General features: G+C 62.7%; 4 protein-coding genes across 4 annotated transcripts in view; 1 reads left to right on the top strand and 3 right to left on the bottom strand.

Annotated features, from left to right (window-relative positions):
- Positions 1 to 1,695, bottom strand: part of CHLRE_17g717850v5 (uncharacterized protein) — a 6,912-nt gene extending 5,217 nt beyond the window's left edge. The window contains exons 1-3 of the mRNA XM_043072197.1: positions 1,606 to 1,695; positions 1,091 to 1,295; positions 73 to 503 (exon numbers count right to left, since the gene is read on the bottom strand). Coding sequence (XP_042914656.1) covers positions 73 to 503; positions 1,091 to 1,295; positions 1,606 to 1,655 — 686 coding nt within the window. The 5' untranslated portion in view covers positions 1,656 to 1,695. The remainder of the gene's footprint in view (positions 1 to 72; positions 504 to 1,090; positions 1,296 to 1,605) is intronic.
- A 2,658-nt stretch (positions 1,696 to 4,353) lies between these two features.
- CHLRE_17g717800v5 (uncharacterized protein) lies at positions 4,354 to 13,885 on the bottom strand. The gene is made up of 20 exons (XM_043072196.1): positions 13,772 to 13,885; positions 13,480 to 13,631; positions 12,955 to 13,081; positions 12,484 to 12,676; positions 12,110 to 12,282; positions 11,470 to 11,679; positions 10,979 to 11,071; positions 10,427 to 10,713; positions 9,854 to 9,938; positions 9,405 to 9,564; positions 8,824 to 8,944; positions 8,402 to 8,543; positions 7,835 to 7,982; positions 7,531 to 7,601; positions 6,993 to 7,145; positions 6,569 to 6,731; positions 6,132 to 6,361; positions 5,708 to 5,818; positions 5,238 to 5,375; positions 4,354 to 4,925 (listed from the first exon to the last, which is right to left on the bottom strand). The coding sequence occupies exons 1-20, from the start codon at positions 13,826 to 13,828 to the stop codon at positions 4,881 to 4,883; spliced, it is 2,859 nt and encodes a 952-aa protein (XP_042914655.1). The 5' UTR covers positions 13,829 to 13,885; the 3' UTR covers positions 4,354 to 4,880.
- Positions 13,886 to 14,035: 150 nt separating this feature from the next.
- Positions 14,036 to 15,541, top strand: CHLRE_17g717750v5 (uncharacterized protein). Its single transcript, XM_001703685.2, has one exon. It carries the CDS (start codon positions 14,141 to 14,143, stop codon positions 14,861 to 14,863), a length of 723 nt encoding a protein of 240 aa, XP_001703737.1. The 5' UTR covers positions 14,036 to 14,140; the 3' UTR covers positions 14,864 to 15,541.
- Positions 15,542 to 15,543: 2 nt separating this feature from the next.
- Positions 15,544 to 17,715, bottom strand: CHLRE_17g717700v5 (uncharacterized protein). Its single transcript, XM_001703698.2, has 5 exons — positions 17,423 to 17,715; positions 16,907 to 16,992; positions 16,641 to 16,686; positions 16,119 to 16,289; positions 15,544 to 15,622 (listed from the first exon to the last, which is right to left on the bottom strand). The coding sequence occupies exons 1-5, from the start codon at positions 17,582 to 17,584 to the stop codon at positions 15,569 to 15,571; spliced, it is 519 nt and encodes a 172-aa protein (XP_001703750.2). The 5' UTR covers positions 17,585 to 17,715; the 3' UTR covers positions 15,544 to 15,568.
- Positions 17,716 to 23,680: the final 5,965 nt, after the last annotated feature.

The following is a 23,680-nucleotide window of genomic DNA, read 5'->3' as shown; positions in this document are numbered from 1 at the left end:
GGGAGAGGAGAGGGAGGCGGAGGAGAGGGAGGCGGAGGAGAGGGAGGCGGAGGAGAGGGAGGAGGGGGAGACGGGGGAGGAGGAGACGGGGGAGGAGGAGAGGGAGGGGGAGGAGACGGGGGAGGGGGAGAAGGAGGAGGGGGAGAGGGGGGAGGGGGAGAGGGCGGCGGCGGGCTGGGCACGTTGGCCTGGGACAGCGGGCAGCAGTCGTTCTGGCTGTCGAACAGGGCAGCCGTGCACACGCCGGCGGGCATGCCGGCCGGGGGCACGCACAGCTCCTCCAGGGTGGTGCAGCCCTTGCCGTTCTTGTTCAGACCCAGCGTGATGCAAATCTCCGCACCGTCACTCGCAAGACCCAGACCCAGCTGCGTCAGCACCAGGGTGGCGGAGCCCACTGGGCCGTCCTTAGGGGTGGTGAAAGCAGGAGCGACCTTGGTGGGTACGCCGTTAATGGTCGCCTTGACGGGGGGCGAGAAGACGTCGCACGCCTGGAAAGCGTTGATCTGTGGCAGGCAGCAGCGGTGGGGCAGTCAGAGCATTGAGAACAAAGTGAGAGATTTCGTGCGAGCGCAGGGGTGGGGGCGAGTGAGTGGGAGTGCTTATGTGTGGGGATGGGGGGCCAGTCGGGCATGCAGGTCAAGAGGGGTGTGGAGTCGAGCGTGCAGGTCAAGGGGGGTATGGTAGAGTGCTTGACCTCGCACATCTAGTCCGGCGGCTACCGAGTTGGGCTGCAGGGTTTTGGGCGTTCCCGTGCGCATGCAGCGGCGCCCCCGAGGGCGTGAACGAAAGGTGTTCCGGGAGCGTGCGTCGGTATCAGGGGCATATTACACTCGTGGCCGCGCAGGCGCGCAGGCGGGCAGGCGGGCGGGCCACCTAGGCGCCAGGGTCGCTGGCCCCGAAACGACTGGAAGGTGCGAGGCGGGCTGAAGCTTCGAACAAAAGCGCTCGCATGCTCGCATGCATTGTTCTGTAGTCAAGAAAGCTTCTTGCAATAAGGTACTGAGGTTTCTAGGTAGCGCGCTTGCGTCGTTAGCGGGCCGACTGGTGCGTTGGTTGGTAATGTCCCCGTCATTCGCTACGAGCGCCTCACCTCAATCTTCTTGAGGTCGGCCTTGTTGCAGCAGTAGTTGTTGCAGCCTGCCGGCACATTTACGTTCAGCGTGAAGCAATAGGTGCTTGAGCCCACCGACTTGACGGTCGGCGACAGCCGATACGCCGTGGGCGTCTTGATACATTTGCAGAACGGAAAGTTGGTGTAGAGGCCACTCTGCGGCTGGGCGCTCGCGCCGACGGCCCTGCGCGGGTAGGAGAGAGCGAGGGTAGGACACAAAGCGCGTGAAAAGCGAGAAGTGGGAGGGCTCCACTGCGCGCTAGGCCCGAGCCTATAAACCAAAACATTTGACAAACACAACCAGTGAGGACCACGTTTCACGCGTGTTGTTGTCAGCGTTTTGTTGTCACCCAGAAGACTCGCTGCAACACCCATGAAACAAGGGTTCGTCGACGCCGAGCAATTCCTCCGACTCCCATGATAGCCATATACGTGAATGTACATCTAAGCTAAGTCTGAACAGGCCGGAGTGGCTCTCCTGGGACCCCACTTACAACAATGTCAGCGCGAGGAAGGCTAAGCTCGATGTCATTCTAGACGTCATGACTTCAATGGGTCAGAGTCATGACAGAAGTAACACGTAGCCTGTCATTAGGAGGCGGGCTTCGCGCTTATATGTGCATCGGAATGACGTGTACGGCAGCCCACCACAACGATTTCCTACTGCTCGACGGCCTGTCGCTTCCGAAAACGTCTGGGAATTTTAATGGATAATTGTTTGACTGGGCAGGGCTGCTGCTTCCAATCACCGGGGTTCGCTTGCTGCGCTGGCAGCAAGCGGTAACTTCTCATCAAGCGCGGCCGAGAGGGCAATGCCAGTTTCTTGAACACAGATATAACGCAATTGAATGAATAGCCTGGTTAAAGGGGCATGCTAGGATTGGCTGAGGCGAACAGCACATATTTGATATCGCGACGAAACTATTGCGCACCGCATAGAGAATTACTTACGGCATCGAAGCATGAAGCCTTCATGGACTGCGTGAGTTCTTCTGTGCATGTTCACCGCAGTTATTGCGAAGCGCCGGCCCTGCGCGAACCTGAGCAGCTATGCTCGCCTGTTAGGGTGTGAACATTTGCGAGTGGAATGGTCGATTATAAACTTCTGCCCAAAAGCGCAAAACGACAGAACGACAACGGTTAGGGCTGAGGCGCTCGAGGGAGGTTGGGGTTTCCTGGGGTTTCACTTGTTGCGGCGGTTTCAACGCTCGCCCCTTGCGGCACCTTTGATGATGTGGTGCTTTATGCGCCACAACCCTCTGGGCATCGTGGACAGCGCTCGAGCGCGGTGAACGCCTGGTAACGCTTTTGGCTGGTCCGTCTGGAGGTCTGGAGGGCCAGCGACCACCGGCGACTAGTGTGCGTGTGTGCGTGTGTGTGCAATATGTTGTGTGTGTGTGTGTGTTAAAAAAAACAGAACAAAGCCCGCGCAATGTGTGTGTGTGTGTGTGTGTGTGTGTGTGTGTGTGTGTGTGTGTGTGTGTGTGTTTACAAGCTGTGTGCACGATCTTTGCGTTAGCGTTGACACCGGAGGCCTGGGCCAGGCCGCGGCGCCGCGGGACTGTGTCGCCCCGCGCCCGCCTGCCCCGCGCGGCTTGACACACGTGTCGTTGCCCGCAGGAAGCCCGCTTCGGCGCATTCTCCAACAGGTCCTGCGCGACCTCGGCCCTCACGGCCCGGCGCCAGCGCCTTTATACATATCCTGACCGCCAACGACAATTCAGTGGAGTAACAAGGACTTCAAGAGTTTATTGGGTGTACCGTCTGACATCAACAGCGGGCACCACCAACGCATTTAAGTTCAAGCGCCTCCCCCCCTTGCGACGCACGAAACAGCTGCAGGCGTCGTCATACGACTGTTGCTGGGAGAAGCTCCGTTGTAGTCGGCCCCAACACATCGCGCTGCAAAAGGTGTCCGCCCAGCAGGACGTGTCCACGCGCGCATCAACCGTAACCCCCTCCCCTCCCCGGCCCGCCTAGGCGCACATGGGCTCCCTGACAGCTGCTGGCCTTTCGGAGGCCTTTCCGGCATCACCTTGCCCTCGCACATGCCGTACATGGCTTGGGCACGTGCTCAAGCAACTTGATGGGTGCGGGTATGGGTGTGTTAGAAGCTGTGAGGTGATGACTGCCACAAGCTGCCACAGCTTGTGCCACAGATCTTCAGGCCAGGGCCTCCCCTGCTTCAGGCCGACTCGAGGTCTCGAGCAAGGAGTACAGAGACCCGGGCCTACCCACCTCGGGGTCGGGCAAGAGCCGTGGCAACTTAGCAGATTGGGAAGTGGGACCATTGGTGGGCATGCAGACTGGGAAGTACCGTAGTCCCGTGTACGGCTGCGTAAGTCGGGAATTACACGGTCCGCGCGCTGGAGTTTGGAGGGAGCTGGTGGGAGAGTCGTGGCAGGCTGACAGCCCCCCGCTGCTCTGCTGCTTAGGTGCAAGACGCGAGTCAAGAGTCACGCAATGACTGGTGGAAGCGTGGAGACCAGGGTTGCCCCTGGTGGACCCCTGCTGGAGACCGAGGGGCTAGTTGTGGTACACCTCTCCGCGGTAGGTGCAGCGTGCAGCTCGCAGCACCAGCTTCAGCTGCGCCTCCTTTTCCTCCGGCATGATGTTGTCACTGCACGCCGTCACTACGTTCCCACACGCCCCTCCGGATGGGCCTGCGCGCCTTCATGCCCCAGTGCTCTGCTTATCACCGCTGCCGGCGCCCTGCTCCCCCCCTGCCTTGTGCACATGTCGCCCGGCCTGGTCTTGCACTCTGTTCACATCACTGAGAAGTGCGAACCTTCTTGCAGCGGCTCACGGTGGACGCCGATGTGCTCTGCAGGTGCATGCTGACACAAATCTTCTAGCACTCCCGCGCGGCATTGTGTGTTGTACTGATGTCTGCGGCGTGTGGCTTGGCCGGGCAACCCGGAAGCGCGAGGAGCGCACAACAGCATTCCAGCTTGCCACCAGCTCAGTTCGCCCCAGCCTTGAGGGCTCAGTTTCACGGTCAGCCTTCCACAGCAGCTCATGGTCCCACAGGCTTCCCTGGCTTCAATTCTGCCTTGCGCCGCCTGCTGTTCGACCTGCGTGGCTTCGACACTACTAGACCCCCAGCACCGCGGCGTGGACGTGGCTTGGCGTGTATGGCACCTGGGAACGGGGCCGGGCAATCGTTTGCGCGCGGACGACGTATATCTATGTTTGGTTGGCGCCTGAGTTGGGCGTGACTTGTTTCTCGGTGCTCAGCTGTATCAGCGACGGGATTACACCAACCCGCCCCCTGCCCTGTCCCATCGCAGCTCTCCACAGGAAGACATGTCCCGTGAGGCCCGCCACGCCGTGTGATTCCCGGCCGCACATGACACCGCATGCTCGACACAGGTCTTCAGGCCAAGCGAGCGTTACACGTCTGGGCAGCCCTCATGCGGTCATGCCTGCCACGCACACGCTTTGTGCCGCGGGTCCTTGCGTCCTGTCCCGACCGCGTTTCTCCCGTGCCGCTCTCAGTGGACCAAGCACACTACAATAAGTCAGTGCTCACTATTGGAATACTTTCCCGAGCAACGGCGCGCACGCTCCCCACATTCCACAAAAGCCCACCACACGCCATGCCTCCCCAACCCGTTGGGCACATTGGTGCCCGGGTGCATCGCCTCCCGCCCACCACCCGCTCTTGACCGCCCCACTTCCTGGCCCGCAGGCCTCAGCACGACCACGCCACCCTTTCAACACCCACACCTCACCCACACCCACATACACGCACTGCCGTACACAGCGCTTACGACATGAACACCTGCGCCTCCGCCAGCTTGCGGTACACGGCCTGCGTGGAGGGCGGGCGGGCGGGTGACGTAGCCGTCAGAACGCGCTCGATGCCCGACCCACACCACGACGCGCGGACAGGGGGACCCAATATGCCAAGAGAACAGCTGGACGGGCCGTGCCCGCCATGCCAGCTGGCCGCGCCCCCGCGGGCCCCCGCCGCTAGCATGATAAACCGCTCCATAGCACAACCCCTGCCGTCCACCGGCCCAGCCTCCGTGCTGCCGCTCCAGCGCGCGAACACACCTTCCCCACCTCCCTCCCTCCCTCCCTCCCCTCCCTCCCTCCCTCCCTCCCTCCCTCCCTCGCCCACCTGCGGCAGCCGCGCGCCCGCCATGCTGTTGGCGTAGGCGGTGATGACCGCCAGCTCGCCCGCCAGGCCCGCAGCCGCCTCGCGCCCCACCTGCTGCCGCCGGGCCGCGATGCTGTCGGCGGCGGTGGATATGATGTCCTGCGGGTCGCGTGTGCAGGAGGAAGGGATAGCAAGTGAGGGAGGAGGATGGGGAATTGGGGATGGATGGACGGTTGTTGTTGTAGACTTGTGTTGCCCCGTTTGAAAGTGCGCCGGCAAGCCCCACAGCACGAGCCACGGCTCGAAACGCCTGTGTAACAGGAGGAGCTGCGCCCTCCCATAGAAGCCACGCACGAACCCCCATCCAGCCCAGCACCCCTGCGCCCGCTCCCACTTCCACTCCGTCCCTCCACGCTCTCCTCCTCGCTCTTCTGCAACGGGTTCGGTTTAGTTTGGGCTGGTACCTACACCCCGACCCCCCCCCCGCGCACCTGCAGCCGCTCCGCGATGGCTGGGTGCAGCTGTGTGCTCATGCGCACGCACAGGTCCAGGCGGGAGCGCTCGGTGGGGATGAAGGGCAGCTCGCTCAGCCGCTGCAGAGCCTGCGGGGCGAGGGCGCGGGTGTGGGCGCGGGGTTGCATTCATGATTAGCTGAAAATGGGAAATGCGAAATGGGGGTGGGGGTGCGGGGATCACGCGGGCATGAAGGGCCACAGATCGGGAAAGCAGGTGTATATACGGTACACCGTGTGTGCGCAGTGGCCCACAGCTCACACGCATCGCGAGGCTGTGAGCCCTCGGGGCGTCGGCGCCTGGCTGCCACTGCAACATCCCACCCGTCGCGCGCCGGCACGCACACGCACACGCACACACGGCTCCTACCCCGCCCGGCCAGCTCCCCCTCCCCCACCCCACCTGGTCGTGCCGCCCCCTCCGCGCCGCCACCAGCAGGTCGCGGATCACGCCCAGCTGCCAGAACGCCTCCAGCTCGCGTCGAGCCGCCGGGTCAGCCGCCACGGCCGCAGACGGCGCGGCGGCGGCGGGCGGCGGCGCGCCGGGCGCCAGCCGTACACCCGTGAGGCGCTCGGCGGCGGCGCGGCCGCTGCGCGCGATGCGCTCCAGCCGATCCGCCGCGGGCGCCGAGCCTGTGCGCGGCACAAGGCGAAGTGTCGGGTGGGGGCTGAACGAGAGCCGTGGCGGGGTAACACCGACAAGGCCCGCATCGTCCTCACACGGCGCGGCTCCGCGCGAAGCGCACAACTGCCTACGCTCTAGAAGATCCAGGGCACGTCATACTCGGCCGAAACTTCGTCTTCCAGCGGCCCCCAACCACTGCCCGCTGTGTGACCCACCCGGTGCCGGCGACATGGCTCCGCCGCCTGGCGCCGCCGCCGCCGCCTCGTCCGCCGCCGCCGCAATGGCGGCGCTCATCTGGCTGTTGATGAGCGACAGCGCGGCGGTGGGTCGGTCGGCGGCCAGGTACAGCTCCACCGCCTCCTCGGGCTGGGCGCACATCTGACGTGCGAGGTGTGTGTGGGGTGGGGTTACAATCATAGTTGGCTAAGGAAATGTGGTAGAGTATAGCTGTTCATGTAGAGAACGGAGTGAATAATCACAATGGCGGTTCACAGGGAGGGAGGGAATTGGGATGCAGAAAGGAAAGCACACCAGGTGTGTTCGTAGGGGAGAGGGTTTACGGGTGGACGAGGACGATTATGAGGGGATGGAGAACCGGATCCAACCACACCATGTTTCGCGAGCCAGCCCCGAGCCCACCTGGCACTCGTACGCTACGCCCTCGAACAGGCGCCGGCGCTCCTCGGGGTCGGGCACCAGCGCGTGCAGCGCCCCGCGCGCCCCCGCGCCGCCGCCGCCCAGCAGCGTGCCGAAGTCGCGGCCGCCCGCCAGCAGCTCACGCAGCAGGGCGCCCTGGTGGGGCCGGGCAAGGAAATGGGGGTTGCAAGGATTGGTACAGAGAAGTGTAGCGAATTAGACAGCAGGCGTGGCGGTGGGGAGGGGAGGAAGGGCGGCGACGGAGTTGTGAGGTGCGAGGGAGGTGTGTGTGGTAGGTGGGGCGTGCGGTGCTTGGCATGGGAGTGACCGGGCGTGGAAGCGTGCGGCAGAGAGAGACCACGACCGGGCGGGCGGGCGTGTGCGCGGGCAGGCAGCGGTGGTGGGGCAGGCCCGCGGCGGCAGCGAGCTGCGCAGTAGGGGTACAGGCGTGGTGTTCCCAGGCCTCCCCTTCCACTCACTGCAAGCACCTTCGGCCCTGCCCCAGCCCACACCAGACCAGACCAGACCAGACCAGGCCCACCTTGACCGCCAGTCCGCCGCCGCGCGCCCCCGCCGCCAGCCAGTAGTAGTACAGCGCCGTGGCGGCGTCGCCTGCGGCAGCGGCAGCGAGCACAGGGGAACGTCAGGGAGAACACAGCGAACAGCTGTCATCTGTTTGCGGGGCGCCGTGCAGCGACGCCGCTACGTGACCAACTCTTGCAAGTTTGCCTTCAGCTATCACAAAGAAGCACATGCACAGACAGAAACATCTGAACAAGAAATCGAACAAACCGAACCAGACGAAACGAACAACAGGAGAACATCTCGGCGGAACGACTTCTCACCCGCGGCCAGGAACTTGCGGCCGTAGGCGAGCGCCATTGTAGCCACGTCGGCCGAGGCGGCGGCCGCGGCGGAGGAGGTGGAGGCGGAGTTGGAGGAGGCGGCGGAGGCATCGGACACGGCGCCCAGTGCCGCCAGCGCGCCCTCCGCCTACGCAGCAGCAGCACCAGCGGCGGCAGCAACGGCAGCAGCGGCCAGGTCAGGTCAGGCCAAGGCGGTTGGGGAACCAGCACCGGGGTCCGAGCGCTGGCGGCGAGAACGCGGGGGCAGGGATGCAGGCTGGCTGACATTTGATGGATGGCCACGTAAGGCGCATGGTGGTTGGGGGTTTCTCACAGCTTGCCTGGGCCGGATCACGGCCCCGCCATCCTAGCGGGTTTGAGGTCCCCCCCGTCGTGGGTCCCCACAAAACAGAACAAACGGCCGGCCCAGCCGCCAGCTCCCACCAAACACTGCCTGCTCTCCTCCTCGCTCTTGAGCGCTGGGTTCGGTTTCATTTGGGCTGGTATTACAACCCACTCCTCACCGCACCCCACTGCCCCCGCCCCCGCCCGCGCCCGCCCCCCCACCTGCAGCGCCAGCCCCATGTGCACCGCGTCCAGGCGGTAGGGCTTGGCGGTGTCGTCACGCCACAGGAAGCGCAGCGCCGCGCCCAGCTGCAGGCTCAGAACCAGCACCGTCACGTACAGCAGCGGCTCGCGGCTCTGCTTGCTGCGGGGGGCGGGGGGTTACGTTCATGATTGTTGAAGAGGGGGCGGGGGGAGGGTGGCAGCGTGGCAGGAAGCCGCGGGAGGGGCGTTGTTCCATGTGGTACCCAGCAGGCCAGCATACAGCTTGTTTGAGACGTTCACTGATAACGTTGCGCCCTGCGCATCACGCCAACCACTGTGTCCCAGCACACTCGCACACACCGCTGCTGTGCCCTCACACACGCTCTCACACGCCGCTAAGAGGCCCAAGCCCCCACCCCTCGTGAACCCCATCCCCGTACCTGTAGTACTGCGGCGGCCAGCGGTTGATGTCTGCCTGCAGGTCCGCAAGGCTGTAAGGCTGCACGCCCGCCACCACACCGCCCGAAGCAGCAGCAGCCGCGCCAGCGGCGGCGCCGCCACCTGCAGCAACACACCACACACATACCAGATGCGTGTTAGCGAAGTACTAGCGTGCCAGCAAGTCAACAACGTCTCAATAAAAGTGACTTGAGCGGCATACCAGCCGCGCGCCCATGCTTTGACGCCGCACATTGACTGTTCGGGTGAGGGAATTCGCTGCATGCTACAGGACTACGCCCACCTGCCCACTTGCCCTATCCCATCGCACACGCCACACACCAGGAGGCATCAGGCACGGACAGGCTCAGTCGCACGCATTGGTTGCGAACCCCGGGCCTGGTCTTGTTGGCCACGCGCACTACACACATCTGGAGTTGCAGCTCTGTCGCGCCGCACGGCAAATGACATACACACACAGAATCATGGTGCTCCCTAATACACACACATATACACACACACAGGGTCTGTCCGTTGGTTATTCAACACACACAGGCACACACGCAGCTACCCAGCCGCGCACCTGCCGCGCCGCCGCCGCTGCTACCCGCCACCACGGCCAGCTTGGCCCACATGAAGTCCTCAATGGTGGACAGGATGGGCGGCAGCTGCAGCGCCTGCAGCACGCCGCCCAGCGCGTCCATGGAGCGGGCATCGCCGGCCAGCAGCGCACACACCAGCGCCTGAGGGAGGGGTGGGGTGGGAGTGCGAGGGCCAGGGCGAGGATTACAGAAACAACATTACGGAAGAAGACCGCCGTGGGCAACTTGAAAAGGGAAACGACAACCGCGGGTGGGCGAGTGTGTGGCGGTTCCATGCATGATGGCGGGGAGGTGTCAAGACTGGCGGTCATTGCATGTCTCCGGGGCGTGTGACGGCATGTTGTGGGTGCTGTGGGCGTAGACGTGAATGGTGCGTGGGTATTTTGCGCCTGCGCCACCCACACACCCGCCCTCCTCCACACCCACCCACCTGGTAGGGCGCCTTGGGGCTGTGGCGCAGTCCGTTCTTGTCGCGGAGCAGCCGCTCCGCCTCGCGCGACAGAGCCTGGGCCGACCTGCGTGTCACACACAGCGGCGGGGCGGGCAAGGAGTGGGTTAGGGGGGGTTGTAAATACCAGCCCAAACTAAACCAAAACCAACGAAAACGAGAGTGCCGGCAGAGGCGTTAGTTGCGAGCGATAATACTTATGGGATGTGGGTCGAGGCGTCGTGGAGCAGCAGGGCGAGCGGCGCCGGCGATAAATGTCGCCGCCCGGGCTCGGTGACGAGCACAACAGCACAAGACAGGCACGCGGACGCGACAAGCAAAACCCAGGGGGGTTGGGATACGGTCAGGGTGTTGGCAGGGCCGTGCGAGCGGACGGGGGTGCGGAGATTCAAGGGCCGCAGCCCCCGGCTACCCATCACTCAACATCCGAACCACCCGCGCCTCAAGCCGCCCGCCGCACTGTCCACCAAAGCCACGCCACACGCCACACGGCACACATCCATCCAACCCCATCATCCAACCCCATCCCACCCCCCCCCCCGGCGCCCCACGCACCTCTCCGACAGCCGGCAGCCGCCGCCCAGCCACTCGTCCACCAACGGCCGCACGCTGCTGCCGCCCAGCCCCGCCCGGCCCGCGCCGAACAAGCCGCCGCCGCCCATGCCGCCCAGCCCGCCGCCGCCGCCTGCCGCCAGCAGCAGCTCGCCGCAGCGGTCGGCGGCGCGGCGCGCGGCGGCGTCGTCGCCGGAGCGCAGGGCGTAGAAGAGCTGGATCCAGGAGGTATCCATGCCGGCGCCGCCCGGGGCCGCGAAGTCCAGCGCGCCGCGGTCACGGAACTTGACCTGCGAGCGTGTGTGTGTGTGTGTGTGTGTGCGCGCGAGTGTGAGAGGGAAAACCAAGAAGCAAGGAAATTGTGCTCACGTTCTGGACGAAAGTAGGTCCTAGCTGTCGAGCGATGGATGGGATGGCGGCATGGCACAGACCGGAACTGCTGCCGGAGTTGGCGCCCGGCATGTCCCGGCGCCAGCCATGGCGCCTTCCGCCATGTCTTTATACGCACCCGCGCAGCGCCCCCGCCACCCGCCACCCGCCACTCCCCGCCCGCACCTGCACGTATGCCTGCACCTCCCGCAGGTAGTCGGGGTCGGCGCCGCGCTCCGCCGCCAGCTTGTAGCGGCTGATGGTGGAGCGCACGTGCGACTGCGGGAGGAAGCGTGGGGGGGGGGGACAGCCGTTCATGATTGGTGAACACGCGAAGTTGTAGGCAGTCAAAATGGCACAGCAGGTGTGAGCATGTGAAAAGGGCGGCAGGGCAGGCGGGTAGGTGGAAGGTGAGATGGAAGGAGCGAGGGGCGGGGGCAGGAGCACCTATACGCAGCGCTGGCGGTGTGTTGACGCGCCGCCACCAGCACCGCCACCACTCGCGTACCCGCGACGGCCTGCCCCGTTGCCGCCAGCTGTGAAAAGGCCGTACCGTCCCCTTTCCGCAACCTCCTTCCTTCCTTGCCTGCCTCCCCCGCCCGCTCTCCGTATCCCGCTTTCCCTTCCCCCCCAAATCGGGCTCCAGGTCTCCACTACCACACGCCCATCCCCCTCACCTTGAAGCCGCGCTCCAGGTGCTTGCGTGCGCCCGCCGCCAGCGCCTCCACATAGCGCCCACTGCCGCCCGCCACGCCACCGCCCGCCGCGCCGCCTGCCGGTGCCGAGGGCGCCAGGCCGCGCTGTTTGGCCTCCGCCAGCACGTCCGCCAGCAGCGCCCACACGCTGGAGATGTGCGTGTCCTGGCCGGGGGCCTTGTCCTCATTGTCCTGTGCGTGTGCGTGTGGGATGTGGCGTCGTACATCGCGCTACGGAGAGCGTGAGGGGGCGGTGGAGGGCGTGGGATGTGCGGGGGCAGCGTGCGCGTCTTACCGAGCTGCGCGACCGCTCCATCAGGCCGGCGGGTGGCCCAAGCCCACACCCACACCGCCCACACTGCGCACCGCACCTTCACCCACGCGCATACACAACCTATGCCATGTCCGCAGCGCGAAGCCTGTTCGCAACCGCCGCCTTCGTCGTCCTCACAGGTCATGCCTGGAATCCCCCCGCTTCCCCCTTGGTTTGGTTTAGTCTGGGCTGGCATTTACCAGACACACACACACACACACACATTGGGCGGGCTTTCGGTTCGTTTTTTAACACACACACACACACACAAACACAAACACACACACACACACACTCACTCCCGCCCACCTTGCACGCCTTGAGGAAGTCCCGCACCACGTCCACGCCCGAGCCGCTGGCGCCGCCGCCGCCCGCGCCCGTGGCCGCCGCCGCCTGCGTGGCCATGCGCTTCACCACCTCCACGTACGCCGCCTCCTTGGGCGACAGCCGCAGAGCCGGAGCGCCGAACGACAGCCCACCGCCTACGCGCGTGTGTGTGTGTGTGTGTGTGTGTGTGTGTGCAGGTGCGCGTACCGGCGTTCACAGGTGAGGCAAGCGATTGGCAGGCAGGCTCATCGCAATGCATCCATACGCAATGTGCGTTCATGCCTGCCACAAGCGCCCGGCCCCAGTCCAACATAGCCCTCCCCGCACGTCCCCCCGTCCTTCATCGCGCCACCCACCCGCGGTGCGGCCGATCAGCGGCTGCGGTCCGCCGCCCAGCCCGCCGCCCAGTCCGCCGCCGCCCGGCCCGGCGCCGACCAGGTTGTTCGGCGCAATGAGTCCGAACAGCTGGCGCTTGTTGGCGGCCCAGTCGCGCGCCATGCAGCTCTCCATGTAGGACTCGAAGGAGGCGACCGACTCCTGCTGAGCCTCCTGTGGGGCGTGTGTGGGCGGTGGTAGGTGCGGGTGGTGGCTGTGGGTTGAGGTAGCCGGAGGTGCCGGGGTGCTGGACGTGTTGTGCGGCAGCGCCGGCAGGCACAGGTGCGCATGGCACTGCTGCGCCCTCCCACCCCACACGCCCCCTCCCCAGGGCCCTGCCTCCCTGCCTGCCTCCCTCCCACCCTCCCTCCCTGGCACAGCCTCCCTCCCTCCCACCCAGCACCCATCCACCCTCCCTCCCTCCCTCACTCCCTTTATGGAAAGCTCCCCACCTGTATGGCCGCCAGCAGTGTGGCCTCCTCCACCTGCTGCAGGTACTCCTCCACGTTGCCCGTGTCGGCGTGGAACACGTCCTCGATGGTGGGCACGATCTCCAGGGCCACCACCTCAGTGGTCAGCCTGGATAGGCAGGAGGTACATCAGGGGGGATGGTTGTGGCCGGTGGAGGGTGGTGATGGATTGGGTGCGACGGGTGCGGGGCGCAGGGCCGCGCCGGTGCGGGGGTGCGGCTGTCAGTAACGGTGCTTGTGGCATTGCTCCGCGCTGCGCGCTGCTGCGGCTACAGCCCCTGCCTTCCCCGCGAACAGCAGGCAAAGTCTGTGGTGATTCTGCCCCAGCGTCGCTGCCATGCACGTGGTTGCCGGGGCCACATGCATCCGTGTCGCGCTTCCTGCTCCCTTGCCTGGCCCTGGCCGCAAGCGTGCCTGCAACTCTCTGGCTTCTCCAGCACCCTCCCTCGACTATGCGCGCGTTCCTGCGTGCCAACCCTCTCCACGCCCCCCTGCCTCCCCTCCCACCTGGTCGCATCCAGACCCTGCTGCGCCAGCAGGCGCGTGGCCGCGGCGTGCTCGGCGGGGCCCCGAAAGCGGTTCGTGCGCGACCGGAGCGCGTCGGCATATTGCTGGAGTTGAGGCAATGTCCGCTCCACACGGGGGACATTGTTGTACTCCTGCACAGGCCGAAAATTACGCTTAGAAGGCTGCGAGAGGTGGCAGCTGCGCGTGGAAAGCCGCCAAAACCTGCTAGAGATCTCTGTCCCTGGGCCAAGCGCCGAGGTCTGCATCTATTTGATGCTTTTATTTCACACACCTGCCCCACTAGGTCATTGGATTGCTGCAACAGCGAATTCCAGTCCGCTGTCGCCATGTTTGCTACGCAGTGTTCAGGCCAGCTCGAAATCGATCTTTCATATATGCATTCTCATTTCATGTATGCAGTTGCGTATGCAGCAGCTGTGGAAGGCGCACAATTCTTCCGCGAGTTCCCGCGCATGCAATTGCGACCGCTGCAAGCCAAACCCAGGGCCCCATACCACTTGGCAGGCATACAAACACATATACATACCAATCTGTGCCACTGCCACAACAACAGTCCACGACACGCGCTTCAAAACTTGCCATCCCCGCGACCCCTGACCTCCCAGGCCGCGCCCGCTATCGCTTAGGCAAGGCTAGCACCATGGCAGACAAGCCCTTTGCCGAGCAGGCTGCTGCCTTTGGCTCGACAATGAATAGTATCAACACCGCGCAAGTCGTCGAGGCCGCGGTCCGCGACTACAAGCGCGATGTGCTCGACAAGCAGCCGCAGAACAACAAGGGTGGTCATCAGCTCGTTGCAATGGACGAGCTGATGGAGGACGAGGAGCTGCAGGCACTGCACGAGGAGCGCATTGCCCGCCTCAAAGCCGAGCGCGAGAAGCGGAACCAGCAAGCGCAGAAGGGTCACGGGACATACACGGAAATTTCTGAAGGTGACTTCCTTGAAATCGTGACCAACACGGACATGGTGGTCGTCCATTTCTTTCATCCCGAGTTCGAGCGCTGCAAAATCATGGACAAGCACCTTGCGACCATTGCGCACAAGTACTTCAACACCCGTTTCATCAAGGTCTCGGCGCCGGACTCGCCCTTCTTCACGGTCAAGCTGAACATCAAGACGCTGCCGTGCCTCATCGCCTTCAAGAAGGGTGTGGCGGTGGGCCGCGTCACGGGCTTCGAGGGGCTGGGCAAGGACGACTTCCCCACCGTGGTGCTGGAGGACCGGCTGCTGGCGCTGGACATTATTGAGCTGCCGGAGCGGGACCGGGCGGACGAGGACCGGATAGATGGGCCCGGCAAGAACATTCGGAAGAGCCTACACTTCAAGAAGACGGACAGCGACGAGGACAGCGACTTTGACTGAGGCGTGTGCGTGCGTGGAGCCACTGAGTGTGAGAGCTATTGTGTGTGTGTGCTGGGTGAGGGCTGGCGGGCCTGCGTGTTGCCGTACGCGGGCGGCGGCGTGCTACTGCTTGACCGGCAGTAGCGGCACATGCGCGTGACACCGCGTTGGGATGCATGGGGGGCCCAATTGACGGGTGCGTGCAGCACTGCCAGCCATGTGTGTTACAAGAGTATGACTGCGTTGTGTGTATGTGTCTGAGAGACATTGTGTTCTTACTCATGCAGCCGCAAGCGCGACCGTACATTGCATGGCATGACACCCAACGCGGCGCCGAATGAGTTTGGGCCACAGACACTGCATCTGGGGAATCCCACGGGATGCCGCAACAGGTGCATATAGCTACTAGACATGACGCAGTATGCGCACTTTCTAACTTGAAAACTCGACTGCAAGGCGTGTGCGTAGTATGTGTCCACGATGCACTGCTGCTAGTCAAAGCCAGAGTAGACGCCAAACTCCCGCGCTTGTCGCTTGGACTCCTCCACGTCTGCAGAGCGCAGGGTGAAAGGAAGTGAAAGGCTTTGTGTGTGGAGTAAGAAGGAAAGGTCGGGTAGACTGGCGAAGTTGCCAGCGGTGTTGTGCCGCTGCGGCCCCAGTGAAATGACGAATGGTTTAGGGCTCTAGGCGTAGTCCAGGTGTGGCAGGCCGCCGGTGCGCGTCGTTTTACTCACAGTTCTTTGCTCGGGATGTCTTGCCCTCGTCGCGTTTCCGCTTCTCCTGGGAGAGCATAGCAATGGAGGGACGGCGGGTGTGAGTGGCTGGGCTGCGCGGCGGCTGGTTGTAAGGGAGGCACACTGGCGCAGGCTAGCACGAATTCGCAGTGCGCGTCCCCGCCTCTGGGTTTGGTTGTGCCCACTAGTGCCATGTGCACAGCGGGAAAGGCAGCTGGCATGTATGGACAGCACGGGGTGTGGGTGCATCACCACTGCATCACCACTGCATCGCCATCACCATCTTCACATCGCCATCGCCATCACCATCTTCACAGCGCCGCAGCCCACAGCCTCCGCAATTCCCCATTCGCCATGCACCAGCACACCGCACCGCAGCCTCACATCCAGCAGCAGCACCCTCTCCCGTCCCCACCCCTGCATTACCCGCATTCCCCCGGGACCGCGCAGCACTATAGCACCACCCGCAAACCTCTCCCAGGCCCACCACGCCCGTCAAACCCTCCACTCCCTCCCTCCTGCAGCCTGCCCAACCCGCCCACCTTCTGGTTGAACGTCAGCGCCTTCTTCTCCTGCGCGATGCGCTCCATCTTGGCCTCCAGCCGCTCCTGCCGCGCGCCCTCCCGCAGCGCCGCCTGCTGCGCCATGGCCTTCACCGCGATGGCCGCGCTCGCCTCCACGCCCTGAACCGCCGCCCGCGTCGCGCCGCGGTCCTGTGTGGCGGCGCGGGGCCGGGGGAGGGGGCGGGGGCGGAGGAGGGCGGGTTTAGTGGCGGCAGTTGTGGGGTGTGTGGCGCAGCGTTTGAGGCAGGCAGGAGCTGGCGCAGGTTGTGCCTACGGCATCCCCAGGCGCGCGCTACTGCAAGGCGCCTTGTGTACATGGGCCCTCCACCGATGATGTGAAAGTGTGAGGACAGCGGGGTGCCGTACGTCGTAAAAGCATTTTCTATAACGCGCGCCGTCCGCAGGCTCGTACCCTGAGCCGCAGCCCCGCATGTGGATCACACGGGGGCTGGCAAGGACCCCAGGTTGTCATGGAGCGCCCCAGTGCCCAGCACCACGTACCTCGTCCGAGTCCTCCCCTTTCTCCTTCGCCTCCCGGCCACTCCCCCTGCGTGCAGTCAGTGAGTGGGGCCAGCCCGGCACGCTTTACTACTACACCACAGTCGCACGCGCGGTGGCCAGACGCCTACACACGCGGCTAGGTTGACGCATGATGGGGTTGCTACATGACTGGGTCCCTCCGTTGGCCCGAAGCTGTTGGCAGCAGTGCACGCCGAGCATCGCGCCTAGTCGTGCAGGCTGCCAGCACACCCGACCACGACACGCACCAGTTCCAGTTCTGCTCGCCCGTCTCTGCGGGCGGTTTGACGTACAGCACGCTGGGACCGGACTTGTAGCCGGCTCGTTCCAGGTCCTGTGGTAAGTCCAGGCAAGCAGCGTGGGAATTGTGGAGCAAGCATGACTCCAGACGTAGCCGGTCGACTGAAGCGCGGCCGCCTGTGCTCGCCGCGAGCGCCTAGCCATGCCCCATGCCACCCCGTGCCGTCTCCGGCACCACATGCCACAACCCCTCACATACCCCCGGACCAGGTGCTGGTTCGTGGCTACCTGGTCCCGGTGATGGCGCGCTGCCAGTAAGAGGTCCGAAGCAGTACGCGTGAGCCCGGTCCCTTCCCTTGTCCCTTCCTCCCGACCCAGCCACATCGAGCCCCTCATCTTCAAGCCAGCGTACAGCTTACTCACTTACGCACGCTTCCCGTGTCTCCCAGACAACCCATGGCGCTCAACCGACGACGGCAAACACGCGACCCCCAACCCTGCACCGCACGCCACGCCAGGCGCACCTCAAGTTTGATGGCCGCCTTCTTCTTCGCCGGCCCCTTAGCTTGGGCCTCCTCCTCTTCCTCCTCCTGCTCCTCCGCCTCCTGCTCTGACTTGGAGTGTTCAGAATCGTCTGAGTCTGAGTCGTCTTCTGGTAGCGCCAGGAACTTGTCCAGTTTGCTCATTTCTGGTGATGCTTTATACTAATTCTGGTTATCAAAACATTAGGGTTTAGCAGAGTTGCCGACTACACGGAAATGCTGACGGAAATGCAAGCAGGTTCACGCTAGGTAAGGCTCCGCCAACTATGGAATGTAAAGTACAGCGAGTTATGTCACGGTTGGCAAGGTGTAAGCGGTGTATGTCCATTGGACACAATCCTGCCCCTGCGGCAGGTGACCTCTGCTGCACACGGAGTCCCGAACCCGCGCCGTCCACCCCTTGCCAGTTCCACGTGTTCATAACAGGCACATGCAGATGCCAAAACCGCTAGCATAAAAAATCTTGCGGAGCCGGGCCACTCCTAGCTACTGGCGGACCCAGCCCTGCTGGCCCCGAGAGCTAGGCCTGCCCGGGGCAGGACCCCACCACGAGCTCCACTGTAACGACGGGAAACTCGCGTCTCGGCGCGTCTCAGCGCGTCCGAGCGCGTCAGGATGCGTCAGGGGGCGTCTGGCCGCGTATCGTGACGCGAGTGCTGAGACGCGAACAGTGACGCGAACTACTTTGAAGGGGACCCATACCGTGGTGCGCACGGTGTTTTACACTAGCCTATACTGCTATTGCGACAAATGTAGCCTTGCCCGGCAGTATGTGGGCTGTCATGGGCAGATTGGCCCCTGCACCTGCGCCTGCTGCCGCAAGCCCCTGCACCCCTGGCCCTGCACCCGGGCGGGCTGGCCAGCCCCGCCTCTGCCCCGTCGCCCCAACCAACCTTTAGGCGCAGTTCAGCCAGCCTGCGCCAGCCAGCCGATATGTGCCGATACTGCTTACAACAAGCCTATAAGCCTAGATACAGTAAGCAAAGGCATTGGCACAGGCGAGCATCGGTGACACCGGTGCAATCGGTCGCCCACCACCAAGTATTTGCCCCTTGCCTCGTTTGACCGCTATTCTCTTGAAAACATAAACATGACTGACGAACTCATGAATCACTCATGATACGTCTGCCAACGGGCCTTGTTCCGTTGGTGGCGGCCTGGGGCCTTCAGAGCGCGCTTCACAGCGGGCTTGTATGGCTCCAGGCCGACCAACCCACCTCAGCGCTTACTGCGCACGTAGTGCTGTCAATGTTAACATTAGTGTTAGTGCTGGCGGCTCTGGCAACGGTTCACCTGAGCTTTGCTCCTCGCGCTATCAGCCAAAGTTCACAAACGGAAGAGCTACAAATCTTCATTAGGCTTCCTTCAGGGCAACTCGTCACGTTCGTGGGACCTGTCGATGCCACTGTGGGCTCTGTCTTCGACTTTATCGCTTCCACGACCCTCTTCCATCTAGATAACAGCCGGATATGGCGCTTGGTCGCGCGCGGCGGCGACACGCTGCTGGAGCGTTCGACCGTGCTGGCACGTCGTGGCCTGGCGTCCGGTTCCGAGCTGCAAGTGCTCGCACGGCTAATGGGTGGCACTCCAAAGAGAAGGCCATCAGCACCCTCAGGTATAGTTGTTGGGAGTCAAGAGGCTTGGCACGGCAAAGGACTTACAACCACACCGTGTGCACGCAGACAACTGGCTCAGCCTCCACCGCTTCACCCGCTTTCGAAACCACTTCGGAGACCCCGTCTACACGTGCACCAACCCTGGATGCCGTTCGCCAACACAGTTGAAGGATAGAGCGGCTTGCTCTCGCCACGAAAAATGCTGTGAGGGTGCACCTCGGGACCTCCCTCTCCCTGCCGGTACCGGTGGCGAAGGCGGCCTAGGAGACGCTGACTTTCCTGAGGGAGGGAGGGATTCGCCTGCGGGTTCTGTTAGTGAGAGCGACAGCATGGACACTAACGGTAGCGGCACCGGCAGCGGTAGCGGCACCGGCAGAGGTAGCGGCACCGGCAGCGGTAGCGGCACCGGCAGCGGTAGCGGCACCGGCAGCGGTAGCGGCACCGGCAGCGGTAGCGGCACCGGCAGCGGTAGCGGCACCGACGGCGGCGGCGGCGGGAATGTTGGCAATGGCAGTGACAGGAGTGGTGGTGGCTACAGTAATAGCGGCAGCGCCCGGGTGGACAGCGACTACCTATACTCCGATGAGGAAGAGGAAGATGCTGCTGACGCTGAACCGGGTAAGTATCGCGCAGGTTGCGGTCCTCCTTTGCGCGCCGCAAGCCCGGGTCTGGGTGCTGGGTCATGCCTCTGTCCTGGGGTTCTCGCTTCCGGACATGGCTTATGTTCAGATCGTTGAGGAGCGACATCTAACTTTGCATTACCCTGATGTCCCGCCCAACCCTGCCCCCCCACCCCCAATCCACAGGTCATTTCCTGGCGGCAGCTCTACACCGCGTTGTGGCTTCTCTCGACCAGGACGACCCTGCCAACATCAACACCATTGAGCTGCTGAATGCTATTCTGCAGCAATTCGGGCACCTGGCGCCTGTTGACGGCGACGGTGATGCTGATGACCAAGCCGGTGCGGTTGCCAACGACCTTGCGGCGCAGGGTATGGTCATGCAACCCACCAACATCTCCGAACTACAGCATGGTGCGCGGTCTGTGCAGCACTTCAAGGGCATCATGTCAGAGCCGCTGTGGAGAACAGGCACTCAATGTAAGTCGGGATGTGGGTCGGGTCGGGTCGGGCGGGGTTGGGACAGCGGGATTTCGACAGGCTTTGACAAGGGAGCTCTGGGGTATGGCGTGGTGGGCGCAGCAGCAGGCGCGGGCAACACTGGAATGGAATGGGTATTGGAACTGCCACTGCAACGCCACGGAATTCTGTGTATGTAACGGCGCACTTGATTGACGCGATGCACCTCCCTTTCCGTGGCTTTCACCCTCTCCGCTGGCACACTACTGCAATTCCGGTACGACACCTATCTGCGCAGCTGCACCTATCACTGTGGGGCAGTTTGCTTACGCTTGGATGAAGGAGAAGATTGATGGGCGCGTACGGGATAATGTTGCGGACCGTCAGCTGCGTTTCCTTCGTGACGTGTGCTTTCCACCTGGCAATAACTTGCCCCCGTCGCTGTACATAATGAAGAAGATGTTGGACATTCCAGACGCACGTGACTTTGAGAAGCACGTTTGTTTGAGCGACAAGTGCTTGTTCCCTGATTTCCCTCGAGATGAGTGGCACCAGCACCTGCAAGATGAGTGCGGCTGCGGCCATCGACGGTTTAAGCCTGCCCGGCCAGGACACCAACCAGTTCCGAACAAGGTACGTTGCATGCTTTACTTGTTGCCCATGCGGAGCCTCCCCATAGCAATAAGTCTCCCCAGGTCTCCCAATCCTGCATGCCCTTGTTCCGTCAACCCTTCTTGACTTCAGTGCCCTTTGCCATGACCGCGTGCACGTGCTGTCTTCCCACAGAGGTTCTACGACTTCGGTGTCGAGAATGTCGTGCGCGGCATGTTCATGGACCCACGGTTCTGCACGTTTCGCGGCACAGGGCGCGACAACAACCCTGACGACTTCTACGGCTCGCGGTACGCGCAAGACATCAATGCCAAGACTTCCGGCGAGTTCTTCGAGCCCGACAGCTCGGCTTACGACCTGGGCTTTGACTTCGGCGAGGTCTTCTCATTCAAGAAGTACAGCTGCGGGATGCTGTTCATTCGGTGCGTGTGACGGACCTCAGCCTGTTGTATAGTATGGGCAATTGCTTTCCTGTGCACCTACAGTGTCTCCGTGTGCATTTGATGTAATTTAGGTATGTGCCTATGCTGTAATCATCACCCACCAGACCTTATTGCTCCCCTCTTTAACTGCTGTCTTCAGGTGCGCGGACCTGCCAGTGACTCAACGCAGCAAGCGCCGCCACTGCTTCCCCCTGATCATCACGCCCGGACCTTCGGAGCCTGACTCAATGGAAGTCTACTTGCGCCCAACACTGACAGCATTCAAGGCCTTCGGGCCTGGCACCGAGGGCATGACCGTGGTGGACGCTGCTTCGGGCCGAACCTTTGGGCACAAGATGTTTCTGGGCGGTATCTTTGCTGGTGAGTGGGCTTTTAGTCCGTGCTGGGGCGGGAGCGTTTGGGGACGGTAGTGGTGGGGCGGGGGCAGGAGTGCTCAGGCGTGGGCGGGAATGCTAGGGTGGTGTGGGAGAGCTGGGGCAGGGGTGGGAGTGCAGGGGCGGGGCGCGGGGCAGGTGTGCTGGGGTGGGGTGGGAGTGCTGGGGTGAGGGCAGGAGTGCTGTGGCTTAGGTGGGCATGATGGGGCGGGGTTGGGCTGGTGGTGGTGGTTCTGGGGTGGGGGTAGGAGGACTGGGGGCGGGAGTGCTTGGGTCCGTATGTTGACCTCTGCTTGGTCTGCACGCAGATACGCCTGCAAACCGGACGTTGAGTCTTTGGCTCTCCCATGCGGCCAAGAACGCATGTGGGCACTGCATGCTGCTGGGAGAGACTGGCCCTAACGGCCATGGTACATACTTTCTGGGGTACAACAAGCCGGCGGACATCAACACAGCGCTGAACGTCCTGTTGCCACCTGACTGTCAGATGCCAGAGACTGCACTATGCGGTGACAGCAGGATCCGGATCTCTCATGCGCACCACATGGATCGGGCACAGGTTGTGGAAAGTAATCATGACTTGGCATCGGCGCTGGGTTGCCATGGCATTTCCTGCATAGCGAAGGAGCTGTCGTACATAGACATGAATAACGTGTGGGTTGTGCCCATAGCGCATGCAGCTCTGTTCGGTGTCATCAAGAAGTTCTGGCACTTTGTGCTGGGCGAGTCCGTCAAGAAGGCTGAGAGTGACTTTGTGTTAAGTGTAGAGGCTCGTCGCAGAATGACTGCACGTGCATCCCATTTCATCATTACTAATGACTTTAACCGACCCTACCGTGACATTGTCCCCTGCTCGTACTGGACCATGGAAGAATGGCTGCACTGGACGGACTGCTTCTCCCTATACGTCCTGCACTCGCACGGAGGGGATCCTAATAAAGTTGTGATGCCGGTAGTTACACGGAAAGATGATGCAGGGCTGGATCGTGAGTTTGACCTGGGGAGAATGTGGGAGATGTTGCGCACGGCCATGCTGCATTATCTGCGGTATGACCAATTCTCGGAGGCTGCGTGTGACAGTGCAGCAGTAACCTTCAAACAGTTCTGCTGTGACTCGGAGCTCGTGTTTGGCATGAAGTTTGCTACCTACAACATGCATCTACTGGCATGTAGGCTACGCGAGCAGGAGCGTGCACGTGGGCACGTGGCGTTTGCAACTGAGTTCTGGGTCGAGCGCGGTGTGCAGCAGGTCAAAAGTGGGGTCAAGTTCCGCACAACCAGGTGTCCAGAGCAAATTATTGTGAGTGGGTTCCTTGCAAGTGCCCGGCTCGCTGAGATGCGAGCTGAGCGTGGCAGGGGAGGTGGCACCGCGGATGGTGGTGCAACCGGGCCAGCCGGGGTAGAGGCCGGCCATGCACTGGCTGCGGGTGGGAGCCAGTACAAGTCATTTGATGAGTGGGTGCCAGATTACCGTGCAGCACACGTCACATTGACGGGGGATGTTTGCGCGGATGTAGAGGATGGTGAGGGTTCCCAGCTGCTTGGGCGCGGATATGTGGCGGGTCCGACCGAGCGGACAGTTGTCTTCGAAGCATTCATGAAGGCTTTTAGTAAAGAGGACTTTGCGACACGTTCAGGTGTGGTGGAGGGTGACTTGCAGAACGCAAGTGTTATTATATTCAAACGTGCACTTGTACGACGTGACCAGGTTTTACTATCTACAAAGTATAACTTGACCACTGCACGTGAGTCATTTTATGTGAAGACTAAGTATGCGCCATCCCTTGACACCCCAGAGGACGATCAGGACGTGTCTGTGTATGTTGGAGAGGTTGCATTCTATGCTCGTGTGCAAACCGTGCGTGGGGTTGTATGCCGTGTGGCGATTTGCGAATTGCATAAGGTGGAGGTGGTACGGCCGCAGTCGTTGTACTATGCTGCAGACTTTAGTCGCCGCAAGGCAACCCCCAACCAAGAACGCCAGCAGACGTTCCTGAACTCGTTCCCCGTGCTATTGCAAGCCATTGACTCGAAGGTGATGCGCTGCAAGCTCGACGAGAATAAAAGTTACTTCATTACGTACCACTTGTTTTCTCAGTTGCCAACCAATGATGGT

Source organism: Chlamydomonas reinhardtii, chromosome 17, assembly GCF_000002595.2.
Source record: "Chlamydomonas reinhardtii strain CC-503 cw92 mt+ chromosome 17, whole genome shotgun sequence".
NCBI classification, from domain to species: domain Eukaryota; kingdom Viridiplantae; phylum Chlorophyta; class Chlorophyceae; order Chlamydomonadales; family Chlamydomonadaceae; genus Chlamydomonas; species Chlamydomonas reinhardtii.
Note: the sequence above shows the minus strand (reverse complement) of the source record. Positions and strands in the feature narration are given on the sequence as shown.